Source organism: Eschrichtius robustus, chromosome 1 (genome assembly GCF_028021215.1).
Source record: "Eschrichtius robustus isolate mEscRob2 chromosome 1, mEscRob2.pri, whole genome shotgun sequence".
NCBI lineage: Eukaryota > Metazoa > Chordata > Mammalia > Artiodactyla > Eschrichtiidae > Eschrichtius > Eschrichtius robustus.
The window spans coordinates 63,776,604-63,791,768 of NC_090824.1; the positions used below are offsets into that span (position 1 = coordinate 63,776,604).

General features: G+C 40.2%; 1 protein-coding gene across 1 annotated transcript in view; it reads left to right on the top strand.

Moving 5' to 3' along the window:
- The first annotated feature begins 13,087 nt into the window (after positions 1-13,087).
- Positions 13,088-15,165, top strand: part of BAZ1A (bromodomain adjacent to zinc finger domain 1A) — an 89,993-nt gene continuing 87,915 nt past the window's right edge. The window contains exon 1 of the mRNA XM_068546232.1: positions 13,088-13,217. Within this exon, the coding sequence (XP_068402333.1) occupies positions 13,105-13,217 (113 nt within the window). The 5' untranslated portion in view covers positions 13,088-13,104. The remainder of the gene's footprint in view (positions 13,218-15,165) is intronic.

Genomic DNA, 15,165 nt, shown 5'->3' on the forward strand with positions numbered 1-15,165 from the left:
AAATTTAAGCTACAGTGAGGTATTACCACATACTCACCAGAATGGCTAAAAAGAGAGCCAATACTAAGTATTAGTGAGGATATGCAGTTACTAGAACTTATATAATGCTGCTGGTGAGAGTGCCGATTTGTATGACCACTTTGGGAGAGTTTGACTATCTATTAAAGCTAAAAATATGCATATCCTATGACCCAACAATTTCACTCTCGTCTACACATTCACGTGTCCAAGAGACATGCACAAGAATATTCATAGGCAAAAACTGCAAACTAATATTCATCAACAGAAGAATGGATAAATTATGGTGAATGCATATGCTAGAATGCCACATAGTAATGAAAATGAATAAACTACAGCTATGTGTAACAACATAGATGAATCTCATAAACATTGGAGTACAGGCTATATTCTCTTTCTTTACCTGGGTAGTGTTTGTGTGCGTGTGTGATAATTCATTGAGCTGTGTATTTATTTTGTGCGCTGTTCCATGTAATTCACAATAGAAAGGATTTTTTTTAAAAGTGTGTGTGTATATAGAGTATATATACATATATATAGTATATATAGTATATACACGCTCAGACTCTTGAATAGTATGTTGAATATAATTTTATCTTTTCTTAATGATTTAGAGGCACTAAATTGTTGGTATTACTGGGCTAGAATACACTTGATTTATGTGGAACTTTTTGTCCTACCATTAAATGACTCCAAATCCATGCTTCTTAAGTTCTTGTATCTGGTTCTGAGTGTGTACCTTGAGTCAGAAGCAGTCTGAGTCACCTTCTGAGTGGTAGAAATGAAATCTGACTTTTATACTAGCTTGTAGTTATCTCTACTTTCCAATGAAATACATGATACAATAAATATGAATTTGTATCTTCTTGTTTGTATTAGAAAGCTCTTAAAAATGTGAAAGGACAGGGAGATCAGCTCGGTGCTTTGTGACCACCTAGAGGGGTGGGATAAGGAGGGTGGGAGGGAGACGCAAGAGGAAAGAGATATGGGGATATATGTATACGTATAGCTGATTCACTTTGTTATAAAGTGGAAACTAACATACCATTGTAAAGCAATTATACTCCAATAAAGATGTTTAAAAAAATGTGAAAGGAAAAATTCCTCTAGTTGATTTCAAGAAAAAAATTCGCCAATTTTCTGACTTATTCAACATCTTACTGCGATGACAGTATTCACAGGAGATGGTCCTGTTCCTTTCTTAAAGATACTCTTATGGATGTAGAAATACAATTCTTTTAAAGCCAGGATAAGGTGACTTCTCATCAATCACGGAAGGACTTTTCAGGAGTGGTCAGAATGGCATGAGGACTGTAAACAACCTTTCGAAGGAAAATGAGGTAGCAGACGGTTAGAAGAGTGCTGTGGAATATGGGGTATGGTGTGGAGCGAGAAAAAGGAATGGAAATAGGGACAAGTAGAGTCATTTTTCAAGACGAGACCCGTGTATTTAATGTAGTTGGATGGGTCCAGTGGAAGAGACAATAATTAAGCCAGGTTTCAAAGGAGACTTGCGATAAAGGTGATAAAATCAACAACTTCGGTGGAAGGGTTAATCTTGGGAAAGTAAATTCGTCTTTACCTGTGTAGATGGGCGGCAGGGGAGAAGACAGAGGAGTTGTCAGCTAACAAATGTAGACACCAAGAATGCAGGGATCTTCTGTCTTCTTCCCTGATGTAGCCCAAGTCTCCAGAACAGTATCTAACATATAAAAGGCACTCAGAAGTATTTGTTGAATATATAGACTTTGATGGCTAATCAATCTGAATTCGAATCCCAGCTCTTCCACTTGCACAGTGTGGGGTCTTGGACGATTTCTTTACCCTGATATACCTCAGCTTTATTATCTCTAAGACAAGAATAATAATATAGAATGTAGTTCTCTGATACATATTTGTAACATAGACTTTTAATCTGAGCCATTATGACTTTATTTTTTTTGAATTTTTGAATTTTATTTTATTTATTTTTTATACAGCAGGTTCTTATTAGTTATCTATTTTATACATATTAGTGCATATATGCATTATGACTTTCTTATATTATACTTAAATATTAAGCTCAGTGCTTGGCAAAGTGCTTTATACCTAGCAGTTGCTCTCTAAATGATTTTTAATTGAATTTTTATACTTAATTATAAGGAATAAACTTGCTTTATTATAGATCATAATATCTTTAGATATTTTTCAGAAGTTTTCTAGCTGCGGGGCCTTAATTTTGTTGAGATAACATAAAATACATATTTTATTGTTGTAAAATTATAAAAATAACTTTTTCTAAAAGGTGGTTATACAAATTAATTAGTTTTTACATAGCTCATTCTTTAGCTCTTAAATCCCAAATACTTAGCAATACATTCTGGCATTTTCTCTAACTTCATCAACAATTAGGAAGGCAGCTATAGTGGACCAGGGTGAAAAGGTAGCTTTTTATGATAGAAGGAGAAACGTAGGTGTATGTGTAGCATACAGAGGGGAAGGCACTGTCAACTTTCCTGCTAGAAAGTTCTAAAACATAAATAACTTCTATGAAGTAAGATTAATTGTATCTAAATTAATAGTGGAAAAAAATTAGTGTTCTCAAGGTGCCTACTAGGTTTAAAACTTGACTGCCCACTTCTTATGCTAACTTCTACATTTGTTGCCGTAAGGATTACCCAAGACTCTTGCTTACAGCCTTAAATGAGTATAATTGCTATTGTTATAGACATCAGAAAAATCCTGACTTATGACTAAGAGATAACCATCACATGACAACTCTAAGTGCATTTACAATTTTAACTCCTTCGAAACAGATAAAGGCAAAGTAGTATTATATTATTTATTGTTTCTCAGAAGTCAGCATCCCAAATCTCTCACAACTATTTCTTGATTAGTCATAACTAAAAATATTTTATGATTAATTTATCACATGATTTCTGCCCTACTGAAACTTACATTTTGGAGACTATGACACAAACATATAGGACATACTCACATAAGTAAAACTGCTCCAGCAAGAATTCAAACCACTATCAAGATGACATATAGTGGTAAAGTTTATATTACTTAGTAACACCAAAAAGGAGGAATAAGATGGTAGCTCTGAGGAAATCAAATTGAAGGAAAAAAGGTTTTTTACGGATAAGGTGGGCTTGAATTTGTTAGTAGGCAAAAAAAAAAAAAAAAAAAAAGGAGCAACTGAAGTGGGGAGATACAAGAGAAAGAAGTCATGGAATAAGAACCTAGAGGTTGAAAGAAATATGATCAAAGGCACAGCTGTAGCCCTGGAAAGGTGAAGACAATAGTGAAGGAAAAGAAGGTGGGGTGAAAAGAAAATTTGGGTTGAGAAAAGAAGTTGTTCTCAATCTGAATGGCCCAGATTTTGTAAATAAATTAGGAGGCAAGGTGTGGCTAAGAAAGGAAGATCAGGTGAGAGGCTTGAGAAAAATGAAAAGAGGTTTACAAAAACTGTTGTAGGGTATTCAATAGAATGTCAACCTGAGATGACTTTAAAGGAGGTTAGCGTGTCTGTGAGGCCCTAAAATGTGTCTGTGAGGCCCTAAGATTAGAGAGCACGTTTTGTAGTACCTTCCGATCAATCAGGAAGAGGCAACAGAAAGCAAACGCCAGGGGTTACCCATGGTGGGAACAGGAGTGCTGGTGAGTGTCTAGAACATCCTGTTACTTGAGCTGAGCACTTGAGTAGAGGAAAGAATATCAAGAGGTTTATTTATTTAGCAAGGATTAACTATTTACTGTATACCCATCAACTTTAGTAGCTTTTAAAATCATATTTCTGGGAACAGTTCCCTAATCTATAGCCTCAATCCTGATTTCTCTTTTGATTTCAGAGCCCAGTCTTCCAACTGCTTTGCTATTCCGTATCTAAAATCCAATGCTTCATCTTCCTCCCAAACCTATTTCTATACCCGATTACCCCGATTTTGTTAATGTTATTACCTTTCCAGTCTCCCAGATTTGAAATTTTTGAGTCATCTCTGACCTTTCCTCTCCTTTCTTTAATGTGTCATCAAGTTCTGTCACTAAATATGTCCACTGAAATATTTCCCCTGGCTTTAATTCAGCCTGGCAATAATTCAGGCTGTTGTCATTCCACACTCGTACTTTTCATGTGTCTTCTCAATTGGTTTCCCTGCCTCCAGGTTCCACCCAATACAGTCAGTCTTACATACCACACCCAGTTTAATCTTTATAAAATGTCAGTTTGATGACTCATTCCTCATCTCAAAAAATCTTCAAGAAGCTGTGGTAGAGTCCCCAAGGAAACAAGAAGACCCTAGAAGAGCTCATATTCCATTGAGAATAGGGGCAGTTAATGTAGTCAGGAGGAGATACTGGTTTAGAACAGGTTTCCCTGAGGAGTGACGGGAGACGAGAAAGGATGGAAGAAAGCTGGGCAACACCAGGGTTTAGGGAAATAGGCTGAGGAGGAAGAGGTGATGCCAAAGAGACTCGGGGCAGTTCAGAGAGGTAGGAGGAAAACCAGGGGAGAGTGTGTCACAAAGGCCAAGGTAGGAGAGGACGTCAAGGAGCAGAATGAATAAGGTGGACTCTTCCTTCGTTAGAGTCTATTGGATTTGGCAATTAGGGATTCAAGAATCAAAAGCAGCTTTAGGGGAGGATGGGGAGGATACAGAGGGTTAAGAAATAAAAAAGTAGAAACAAGGAGCATAGGTTTCCTTTTTTAAATGTTGGTTGAGAAGAGAAGAGAAATAGTGCTGAAGATAAAGAAAGATATACTTAATCCTCCACCCCCCCCCCCAACCCCCATGAAAGAAACTTGCACTAGGTTACAGCCTAAGGGCAGAGATCTCAATGGTGAAGGAAAGCCTGATATTGGGTAGAAGGAAGATTGATGGAACAAGATCCCTTTGGAGGTCTGAGGAGATAGAAACTAATGAGGGAAAAAGGTCCTTGTCTGTTTATAATCATCCTCTTACTATATACATGCTCATTCTGACTCTATATATGGTATGGTTGTATATGGTTAAGGTGAAGATGCATTATGAAATGACTAGATGAATTTTTTGCAATTTGGAGGAGTAGCAGTTGGATGAATCATGACAGAAAACTCTAGAAATAGGAGTTGCTAATAACCTCAGCTTGAAAAATCTAAACATTTCATTAAAGTTCAAAGATATCATTTGTTATGATTTTCATTGCTATGAAAATCGGTTGAGAATTAAGAATATTTTCATGCTGGATGTATTCCTTTTCTATTGCGACTTTAACAAATTGCCAGAAACTTAGTGGTAGGTCAGAAGTCCAACACAGGTCTCACTGGGCAAAAATAAAGGTGTAGGCAGGTTCATGTTCCTTCCTGGAGGCTTCTAGGAGAGAATCCGTTCCCTTGCCTCTTCCAGCTTCTAGAGACCACCACATTCTCTGGTTTGTGGCCTCCTTTCTCCATTCCAAACCAGCAACATCCTATCCCTCTAACCTTTATTCACTCCTCCCATCTATTTCTGACCACACCCAGAAAAGGTTCTCTACATTTGAGCACTCATGTGATTAGATTGGGTCCACCTGGATAATCCAGGCAGCTTGCCCCATCTTGGGATCCTTAACCTTAATCACATCTGAAAGTTTCTTTTGCCATAACTATTCACAGACTCTGGGGATTAGGCTGTGGACATCTTTGGGGGCTATTATTCTGCCTACCACACCGGAACTGAGAGTGAGGTCTTTATTTTAAGAGGGAAGTTTGAAATGGTAAAAAGAGAGGTGTTTAGTATTGGGGAATTTGGTTTTTGTACTTGAACTAGGCAAGATGCTTGTTCTGGTAGGTAAACTAGTTCCTAGACGCCAGGTATGTGGTTTCTAGATGCTAAAAAGTTACTGAGAAAGAGTTTAGCTGGTAGCTAAAAAAGCTTTTTAGCTGAAAAAGATAAATTTCAGTTGTGTCAAGACACAGTGCCAAGATACACCCAAAGATGTTTATTGACCTAAACATTTAGACTAGAGAAAATCGGATAGTAGCATGACTCCTGGGTTCTAGGTATGATGATGGCAACAGAGGTAAAAGGGAGAAAACCCTAAATATTTTATCTTATACTGCCTGTAGCATTAGCACGTGTTTCACCAGGAACTCTTAGATTAGAATTTAGCGGTAATATGTTCAGAACTGGTTTCTGAATTTTAACTGTCTTAATTCTGTCTCTTCATCCATAATTGCCAGGTAGTCTATGTATGCATTACAATATGGGGCTAGTTATCAGTGTCACACTTGCAGTATACCATGAGTACCATGCTTCAACCACTTGAGCTAACTGGTAAAAAAAGACATGGTCCTAATTATAAATATTATAAATTTAATATTATAAATAATATTTATTTAAATATTATAAGAAAATAAGAAAAAGGAAAGAACTTAGTACTTTTCTATAACAGGTTTTGAGTGCCTACTGTGTTCCAGGCATGGCAGTAAATCTTTTTTAAAGGATTTAAAAAATTATATAGTAATATCTAAAATAATATCTGATAACAGGTTATAGCCTGAACACTAAGGAAAAAGAGGAACAAAGTAGTATATTCCAGTATTTTATACTCAGTATTAACAGAAATTAGTAAATGAGATGGTAAATATTAGTGCAACTTTTATCTGGTAGCTATTTTACCAGATAAACTAAAACTTAAAAATTAGTTTTGCAGTTGATAAAAATAAGAAAAAGAACCCTATACTTCAAATTTTAAAACCTTCTACTTGTTCCTTATATGTCTTATTTTAAAAAATAATAATAAATCTATTTGGCTGAATATAGTATGACTTGTTCTGTAAATTGGTATATAGCTAATAATTAACATAAACAGTCTAGAGGGAGTTTCTTGGAAATGTGTAATCTAAATTCTATTTCTAGGTTAAGATGAAATCAGCCACCCATATGACTCTGTTTCTTTTACTATAATCAAATTAAGTTTGTATTTTATATATCCATCTAACCGTTCATCCATCCAACAAATTTGTATTGAACTCCTGTCATGGGAAGAGCACTATGCTAGGCCCTGTAAAATATTTAACAGACATTTTTACTTTTTATTTGCGGTTCTAAACTTATTTCCAATTGTTGCATTGAGGACTTTATTATATCAGCTATCTGTCCTGACCTGCCGCTTTAGCATCTAATCTCTGTATCTTAAAAATTTTTATTCATCTTTCTACGAAGTGAAAAGTCTTCCTTTGATCCCTGTCCCCTAGCAACTCTTTCTCCAGAGGCAACAAATGTGTTATTTTCCAATATATCTTTCCAGGTCCATTTAATATATCAAGCAAATATGTATATATATTAAGCCCCCCATACATATTTTAATGAACATTTTTAAACTTTCTCATTCTTTCTTATGTCTGCATACCATTCCATTGTATGAACACACCGTAATTTTGTTTAATCATAGACATTTACATTAATTTTAACATTATGCCATTCCTAACAAAGCCAAACTAAAGTTTTTGTGGGGTTTTTTGTTTTGTTTTGTGAATTTTTGGCTGCGTTGGGTCTTCGTTGCAGCGCGCAGGCTACTCTTTGTTTCTGTGCGCGGGCTTCTCATTGTGGGTGGCTTCTCTTGTTGCGGAGCACCGGCTCTAGGCGCGCGGGCTTCAGTAGTTGTGGCTCGCGGCCTCTAGAGCGCAGGTTCAGTAGTTGTGGCGCATGGGCTTAGTTGCTTCGCGGCATGTGGGATCTTCGCGGACCAGGGCTCGAACCCGTGTCCCCTGCACTGGCAGGAGGGTTCTTAACCACTGCGCCACCAGGGAAGTCCCTAAAGAGCCTTATATTCAAATATACTTGTGGGATATCTTCCTAGAGATAGAACGTTTATGTACATTTGTAATTTTGGATAAATATCACCAATTTGCCCTTTATAGAGATTGTGCCTGTTTCTCCGGACTTACCAACATATGATGGTGATCTTTGCAAATCTGAAGGATGAAATGTGTCATCTCAGTGTAGTTTTAATTTGCTTTTCTCTTATTATGAGTGAGGCTGAGAATCTTTTCATATGTTTAAAAGCCATTTATATTTCTTTTTCTGTGTCTCTTAGGTTATTGTGATTTATTAGTAGATGATAGGGAAATAGGAAATTATATATTAGGGAAATTATCCCTTTGTCAGTGAGTTGCAAATAATTATTTTCCCAGTTTGATATTCATCTTCCAACTTTGTGGTAGCTTTTGTCGTGCAGAAATTTTTAATTTTTATTTTATAGAATTATCTTTATGGATTCTGGGCTTTGTGTTATGGTACTTAGGCTTTCCCCACTCTGAGATAATTTTTTAAATTCTCCATGGTTTCCTCTAACAAACATTCTTGATCATTACAAGTTCTAAACCGTTTAGTGCATTGGCTCAAGTTTCCTGTTTCAATTTATATCTGAGCTAGATTAGCAAGTCAGTCCCATGGAAATATACAGTAGTACAATAGTAAGGAGCTTGGACTCCAGAGTTGATAATTTTGGCTTTTCTGCTTCTGGGCTGTATGACCTTGGGCAAACTACTTAATTAACCTCTCTGTGCCTCAATGGCTTCATCTGTAAAATGGAAGTGATAAATAGTACTTTGTTGTAAGAATTGCATGAGATGATTCACTTAAAGCCCTTAGCACAATGCTTGACAAGCTGGAAGCATTCATTAAATGTAAACTATTACTGTGATAATGATGATGGCCATAGACATTCTTTCAACCCCTCCTACCCTCCCATAATTCATGACTATCCAAGTGGTTGGATAAAAAATGAATTCCAAATTTGCCAACATTACTACTTCAGCATAAACAATCCAATTTCCTCTAAGCATAGTAGTTCTCAGCCTTGGCAGTACATTAGAATCATCTGAGTAGATTTTTAAACCCCAGACGTCTGGGTCCCTACCCCAGAAATTGTTTTAATTAGTCTAGGGTATGACCCAAGCATCAGTATCTTTCAAAAACCCCTCTGGTGATTTCAATGGGCAGCTAAGGTCTAGCACCACTATCCTAATACTAGGCCAATGGTTTCAGATATTCATTGCTTCTAAAGAACAATATATATAAATCTTTTATAGGCAAAATGCCATGAATTAGAAAGACATTAAAAAGAGATCATAGAAGAGTTGAGACAGGTGTCAGGTAAGGATACTAAGGAAAGGAGTTACGAAGTTGAAGATACTCCTTGTATATATTTATAAGACACCTTTCTCAGCTATACTCTAAATACTTGTATCACTGCTACTTAGAGGCAAGGGACATGAAGTGTTTATATTTGTTAGATGTGTTAACTGAAGCATGGAGATAGGATTTGTCAGCTCTTCAATTGGACAAATTTAAGATTCGTATTACTCCTATTGCTTTTCTGGATAATTCTCAAAAACTATTATTTCTGATCATGCGTAATATATCTTATCCCCATACACATTTTAGCAGTTCAGGAGGGATTTGTAATAGTATTTTAGCTCATTTACAGATACAGTGCAAGTAGGGTATACAAGAAAATTAGATATTATCAAATCTACAGAAAGAGCAGTGTGGTCTAAAGAGACTAGACAAAGAGTCAGGAGGCCTAGATTTCAGTTCCTGAGCTTCCATTTCCTCAGCTGCAAAATGAGAGAATTAAGAGTTCCCAAAGGTTTCTTTCAGTTCTAAGTAATTACTGTCTCACCAAACCACCTAAGTAAAGCCTTTCTTAATCAGTCAATAGAAGACAGGAAAAGTATACCAGCTCAAGCTTTTACAAATATATATATTTCATAGTCTTGTTTTATCTTTACCTATCCAAGGCAGTATACCTTCTCAAATATTAAACTAGGTCTTGATGATATTAGATTGATATATGCCCTAACTAGTATATTTACATTTTACATTTAAGTGGGGGCTACTGGTGTCTTCACCCAGAGAGGTGACAGAGGGTGGAGGGTTGCATCTTGAGACTGGGGAGGATATGCTGGAACGTGAGCTTTATGTTGCCCTTCAAATCATGCCCTGCGGATAACTTCATTTAGGACCGACCCTGGGTCCCGCTTTTATTGTACATTTTCTTTTAATCTTTTCTACTTCTCTTTTTGCATTATATTACTCATGATCATTAGGACTCACACAATCCTTGTATTGTTTGTCTTTACATCATCTCTTACCTACAAGACTGTACATTTTTTGAGGCCAGGATACATTTATATTGTATCCCTTACATGAGCTAGTACAGTGTCTTGGCACATAAATGGAGGACAAATGTTTAACTGAATTAAATTATTAAAAATTTAATTTGTTTCTCCTTTTTTCCTTTGTGATACCCTAACTTTTATAGTTTCCTTTACAATATTTCCAATTTTTTTTTACACAATGTCCTATTTTATGACAGTATCCTTTACTTTCTGAATACAGCAATGAGCTTTTCACTCTCAAAAGTCTAGAAGTAGTAGTAAAGCAAGGAGGTGATCATGATACCAAAATATGAAATAAATATTAGGTAAGTTTTTAGTAGTAAATATGTAGGATAACTTTAAGAGAAGTGTTACTTTGAGGTAGCTTAGGTATGCTATCAATTTGATCAAACATTATAAACATATAAAAACTAAACCTTTTAATATATTATTTATAATTTACTAAACACGTTCTGAAATAACTATGTATAACATTGGTTAATTATCATAAATTAAAATAAATCCTATGTATGTAACTCAGAGAACCGAGTTATGATGGTATTGAAATCTGAGTATGGTAGTAGGGACATTGAGATGATAGTATTTTGAAGTAGAATAAAATTTCCATTTTAGGTTAGTATAAAAAAAAGAATCCAGTTGTTAAAAAATTTGTATTTAATAAAAGTAAAGTCAACATTACTATTTTTGATGGTGATTCTAACAAGATTATTTTAGCAGCTTAGCAAATAGTGAGATCTAAGAAAGATAAATACTATATAATCAAATAAAATTTCGTCTATTTTTAGCTTAACAGTTAAGGTGGGATTTTGAATTGTGAGAGTGATGCTTCAATATCAGTTGAAAATTATCTATCCTCCTTGTCCCCATTTTTTGTAGGCTCTAAGTTTTTCACCTGGGAAATTACTTTCTATGAAGGGAATTCTATATTGTCACTCAGTGTACTAGTTGGAGGCCAGTTTAAAACACCAAATCTTTGCATGCATAATTTTTTGAAGACCTTATCCAGGCTAAGGAATATACTTGCTACTCAGAGCATTTCCAAGCCTCTTTGACTTCTGTATCTGTACACTAAGGTGCATTAATTTTATTAATGATTTTTGAATCACAAAATTTCATTTTGCTAGCCACCACAGAAGTATCTTAAAAGAAGTTTAAAAATAATAACTCTTGAGATTGGGATAGATTCCTTACACTTTCTGCTCCAATGTACATATGTACTTAATTTGAAGATACAAAGATGATCCCACATTGTTTTTACAACTGAGATCATTTCATAGTATTAGTAATTAGTTACATCCTTTGTTGAAGGACTTCTTCAAACTTATTGTCTTTAGACCCATTCTTACAGGTTAGTCTGCAAATAAGCAAATGTCAAGGGCAGTAGCAAAAATGACCATTTAATACAAAGCTGGCAAACATTTGGAGTTATTTGTAATTTTGAAAACTTTTTACTTCAAAAGTCACACGTATTATATGCATTAAAATTAGTTCCACAAATGGAAATCATAGATATGGGACAGTTGTTTTAGGGGAAATTTCACTAGTAAATTCATAATCTTTAAAATTCTGAGTGATTGAATTAAATACTGATCCCTTGCATAATATATTCAGCGGCGTATTCTAAATATTACTTTTTAAAGGTATGGTTTTTAGTTTTAAATATGAGCGGGTCCTATAGGCATGATGACATTTTCTGACGTATACTTTCTTGGTCTTTTCCTGTGCTAAGACTTTGAATTGTCCTAAGTATTAAAGAGCACGGTGTCAAGAAAGGTATTTTCAAGACGAATGTTTACACAAGCAAAGTATTTTTTTAGACAGGTGAATTCTAATTCTGAAGAAAATTTCAAAATACTGTTCACTTCTTATTCCTCATCTCTCTTCCCATCCTTAAAATACAAGTTAAATCTTAATTGGAATCCTTTTCCCATTGTGGAACCAAGCGCTGGTGTCAGACTTGAAGAGGAAGGCTTTACTTTGTTAGCTATTTGTTTGAAACCCCAGCGCTCTTCCCAGATCTTTGGGCTGATAATCGCAAACATGGAGGATGCTTCTGATTCTTCACAAGGGGTTGCTTCATTAATTAATAATGTAGCTCTCCCAGGCTCTCCGCCGTCTCTTCCTGTATCAGTGACAGGCTGTAAAAGTCATCGAGTAGCCAATAAAAAGGTAGAAGCGAGAAGTGAAAAGCTCCTCCCAACAGCTCTTCCTCCTTCTGAGCCGAAAGTAGATCAGAAACTTCCCAGGAGCTCCGAGAGGCGGGGAAGTGGCGGTGGGACGCGATCCCCCGCGAGGAGCCAGGCCGTGGCAGCTGGAGAAGCGGCGGCCGGCGGCGCGGCGGGGCCGGCGAGAAGCGACCCCCCGGGGGGACAGAGCCTCCCCTCGCCGCCTTTGTAGTTGAGAAGGTGGAGAAGTGGCAGCCGGCGTGCTCGCAGGTGAGGGGCTTGGTGTGGTCGCTCGGGAGCCGGCCGGCGCCGGCAGAGAAGTGTAGGCGAGCGGGCGAACAAAGCGGAGCGGCGCCGGGGTCCGCCCGCAGCGAGCTCCCTCGCGGCGTCGGGCCGGCCGGCTGCGCGCCGAGCACGTTGTGAGCCCCGCGGCCGCTGCGGCGGCGGGCAGGGAGCGGGCGCTGGGGGAGGGGGCCGCTGCCGCTCACGCACCGCCTGCGCGCGGCGGGGCGTTCGGTCCCATTGTGAGCCGGCAGCCGGGCGTGCGGAGGTGGGGCGGCTCCGCTGGCTCAATACCCCGACCGCGACAGGAGCGACCTCGGCTCGGGTGGCAGCCGCGGCGCGTCAATCACACAAAAGGCAGTCGAGCTTCCCCCGGCGCGCGGACCGGCCCACGCCGCCGCCGCCGAGCGCTCCCCACCTTACCGGTTTTCCTTTCCCTCCAATTTTGATAGGGAAGCGGGGCCGGCGCGGGCGGCCGAGGGTCCGGGTGAGCCCGCGGCCGGAGACGAGATGCCGCTGCTACACCGAAAGCCGTTTGTGAGACAGAAGCCGCCCGCGGACTTGCGGCCCGACGAGGAAGTTTTCTACTGTAAAGTCACCAACGAGATCTTCCGCCACTACGAGTAAGGGCCGGGCCGGGCGCGGGGGGTGCGAGGGAGTGTGGGGACTCCCTCCCCAGCGTCCTTTTGTCTCTCTCCTTTTCCAAGCCCCGGGTTTCTGGCGGGGCGACTGGAAAGTGACGGGTGGCCGCGGGCCCGCGTTTCTCTGGCCCCCGCGTCCGACACGGTGACTGCGCGGGGCCCCCCGGAGGCCTGATCGGCCGAGGCGTGCGTGGGGAGAGCCGGCCGGGGCAGAGGAGGCTGGGGTCCCTGGCCGGCCGCGGGGACAGCTTCTAGTCGCGGCAGCCGCCCGGCCGCCGAGCGGCGGAAACTCCCCGCCTCGCCCCTCCCCGCCGCGGCCACACGCGCGCTCCGGGGCCAGTTCCGGGATCCCCGCCCGGCGGCCGAGGGGATCCCCGCTCGGGTCAGCGGCATGGAGTCGCGGTCCCCCGGTCCGGGGAGGGAATCCCTGCCCCCGGGGGCAGGAAACGGCCGGGCTGGGCGTCGTTTCCTCGGTCGGGAGTGGAGCCTGACGTTGGAGCTGCCCGGGGTAGGGGCGGGGGTGGGGTGGGAGCGGAGTTCAGACTCCGGGGAGGGGGCTCCCCGGCAAGCCCGGGACGCTAGAGCCTCCGCCGGCCGCCTCTGGTCCGGTGCGGCTAGGCCTCGGAGTGTGCGAAGCGAGCCGTGCGCTCTGTCACCGCCTCTTCTCGGTGACTAACTCCTGGCCCTGGGGAACTCGGCGTCTCCGCCCCCGGGAGACCGGGTGAGGAAGAAGTCGGGACTGGGCGGGGGAAAAGGAGGGGGAGAGAGCAGGGCCCTGGGCGCCCCCTCGTTTTCACTTTTGCGTAGCCCGGAGCGCGGCGGTGGGAGTTGGGGGAGGGGGCTAAGACAAGTTCAACTCCAACCCCAGCCAGCCTCCTCTTTATCCCCCTGCGCTTGGGGCCGCCTGACATGTGCCACTCGCTTTTGTTTTGACAAGAATCCGGAGCTGCTGCCTGTGTAGTTTCAACCCCTCAATTTTTAGTCCCTTGCCTGGTTTATCCCGAGAGATCCCCTTGTCCCGTGACACCAAATAACGGGGCGTTTTAGAGCTCTGTGTTTTAAACAGGATCTCCAAGTGAGAACCTGAATTGATCAATCGCTGAAACAGCCTGATCCTCCCTTTTTCTTACGCTTTATCCTCTCCACTCAGAAGGAGTCCCTTTGTGGCTTAGAAACCAAGTGTTATAGCAACCAAATAAATTGGGTGTAGGAGGCACCTTTTCTGAGTGGGGGCTTGCTGGAGGGAGGGCGTTAAGCAAACTCTGCACCTGTCTGAGAAATGACTAGTGAAGTTAGAAAGGACAGTTCCTTTGAGCTTTTATTTTAAGCAAGCCTTCTTTTTTCTTCGGCTCCACAGAAGGAGTTACACGTAAACATGTCATATGTAGAGAAGTTTTTCAGCAGACAGTACTTTTAAATAGGAGTGCACATCTTACTCTGCTCCTGTACAGACTTGTTTTGTTACTCAAATAGAGTTCAGTCTTATAACTACCTAAGTGAATTTGGATTAAGTAACTTGACAAGGATGATGTCTTATTTTTAAAGAAGATTTAGGTTAAAATCCTTGGTAATTCTGAATTTTTTCAAGAAGTTGTATTTAAAAGTGCCAACAAGATAGGAAATGGGCTTAAATTTAAACTTTTCTGCTTTTATGTAAGCAGTCTTATCTCTTTGAGACACTCCTCTCACTTTAGAAAGGAGCATAAATATGGCCCCTAGCCTCTTTGAATTTGAACACTTTTCAGATACTTAGGTTCTTGATGATAAAGGAAGAGATTTTTGGTATTCCAAACCTACCTTCCATTAATGTTAAGGAACTGTGTCCCCTGTAGTCTTATGACATTAAAATTTAAATGTTTTGTTTTCTCTTTGCTCTGTGCTGAAGCGTTTGGGTTTTTGGAAATTACAAGCAGTTTAGGAGAGGTGATTG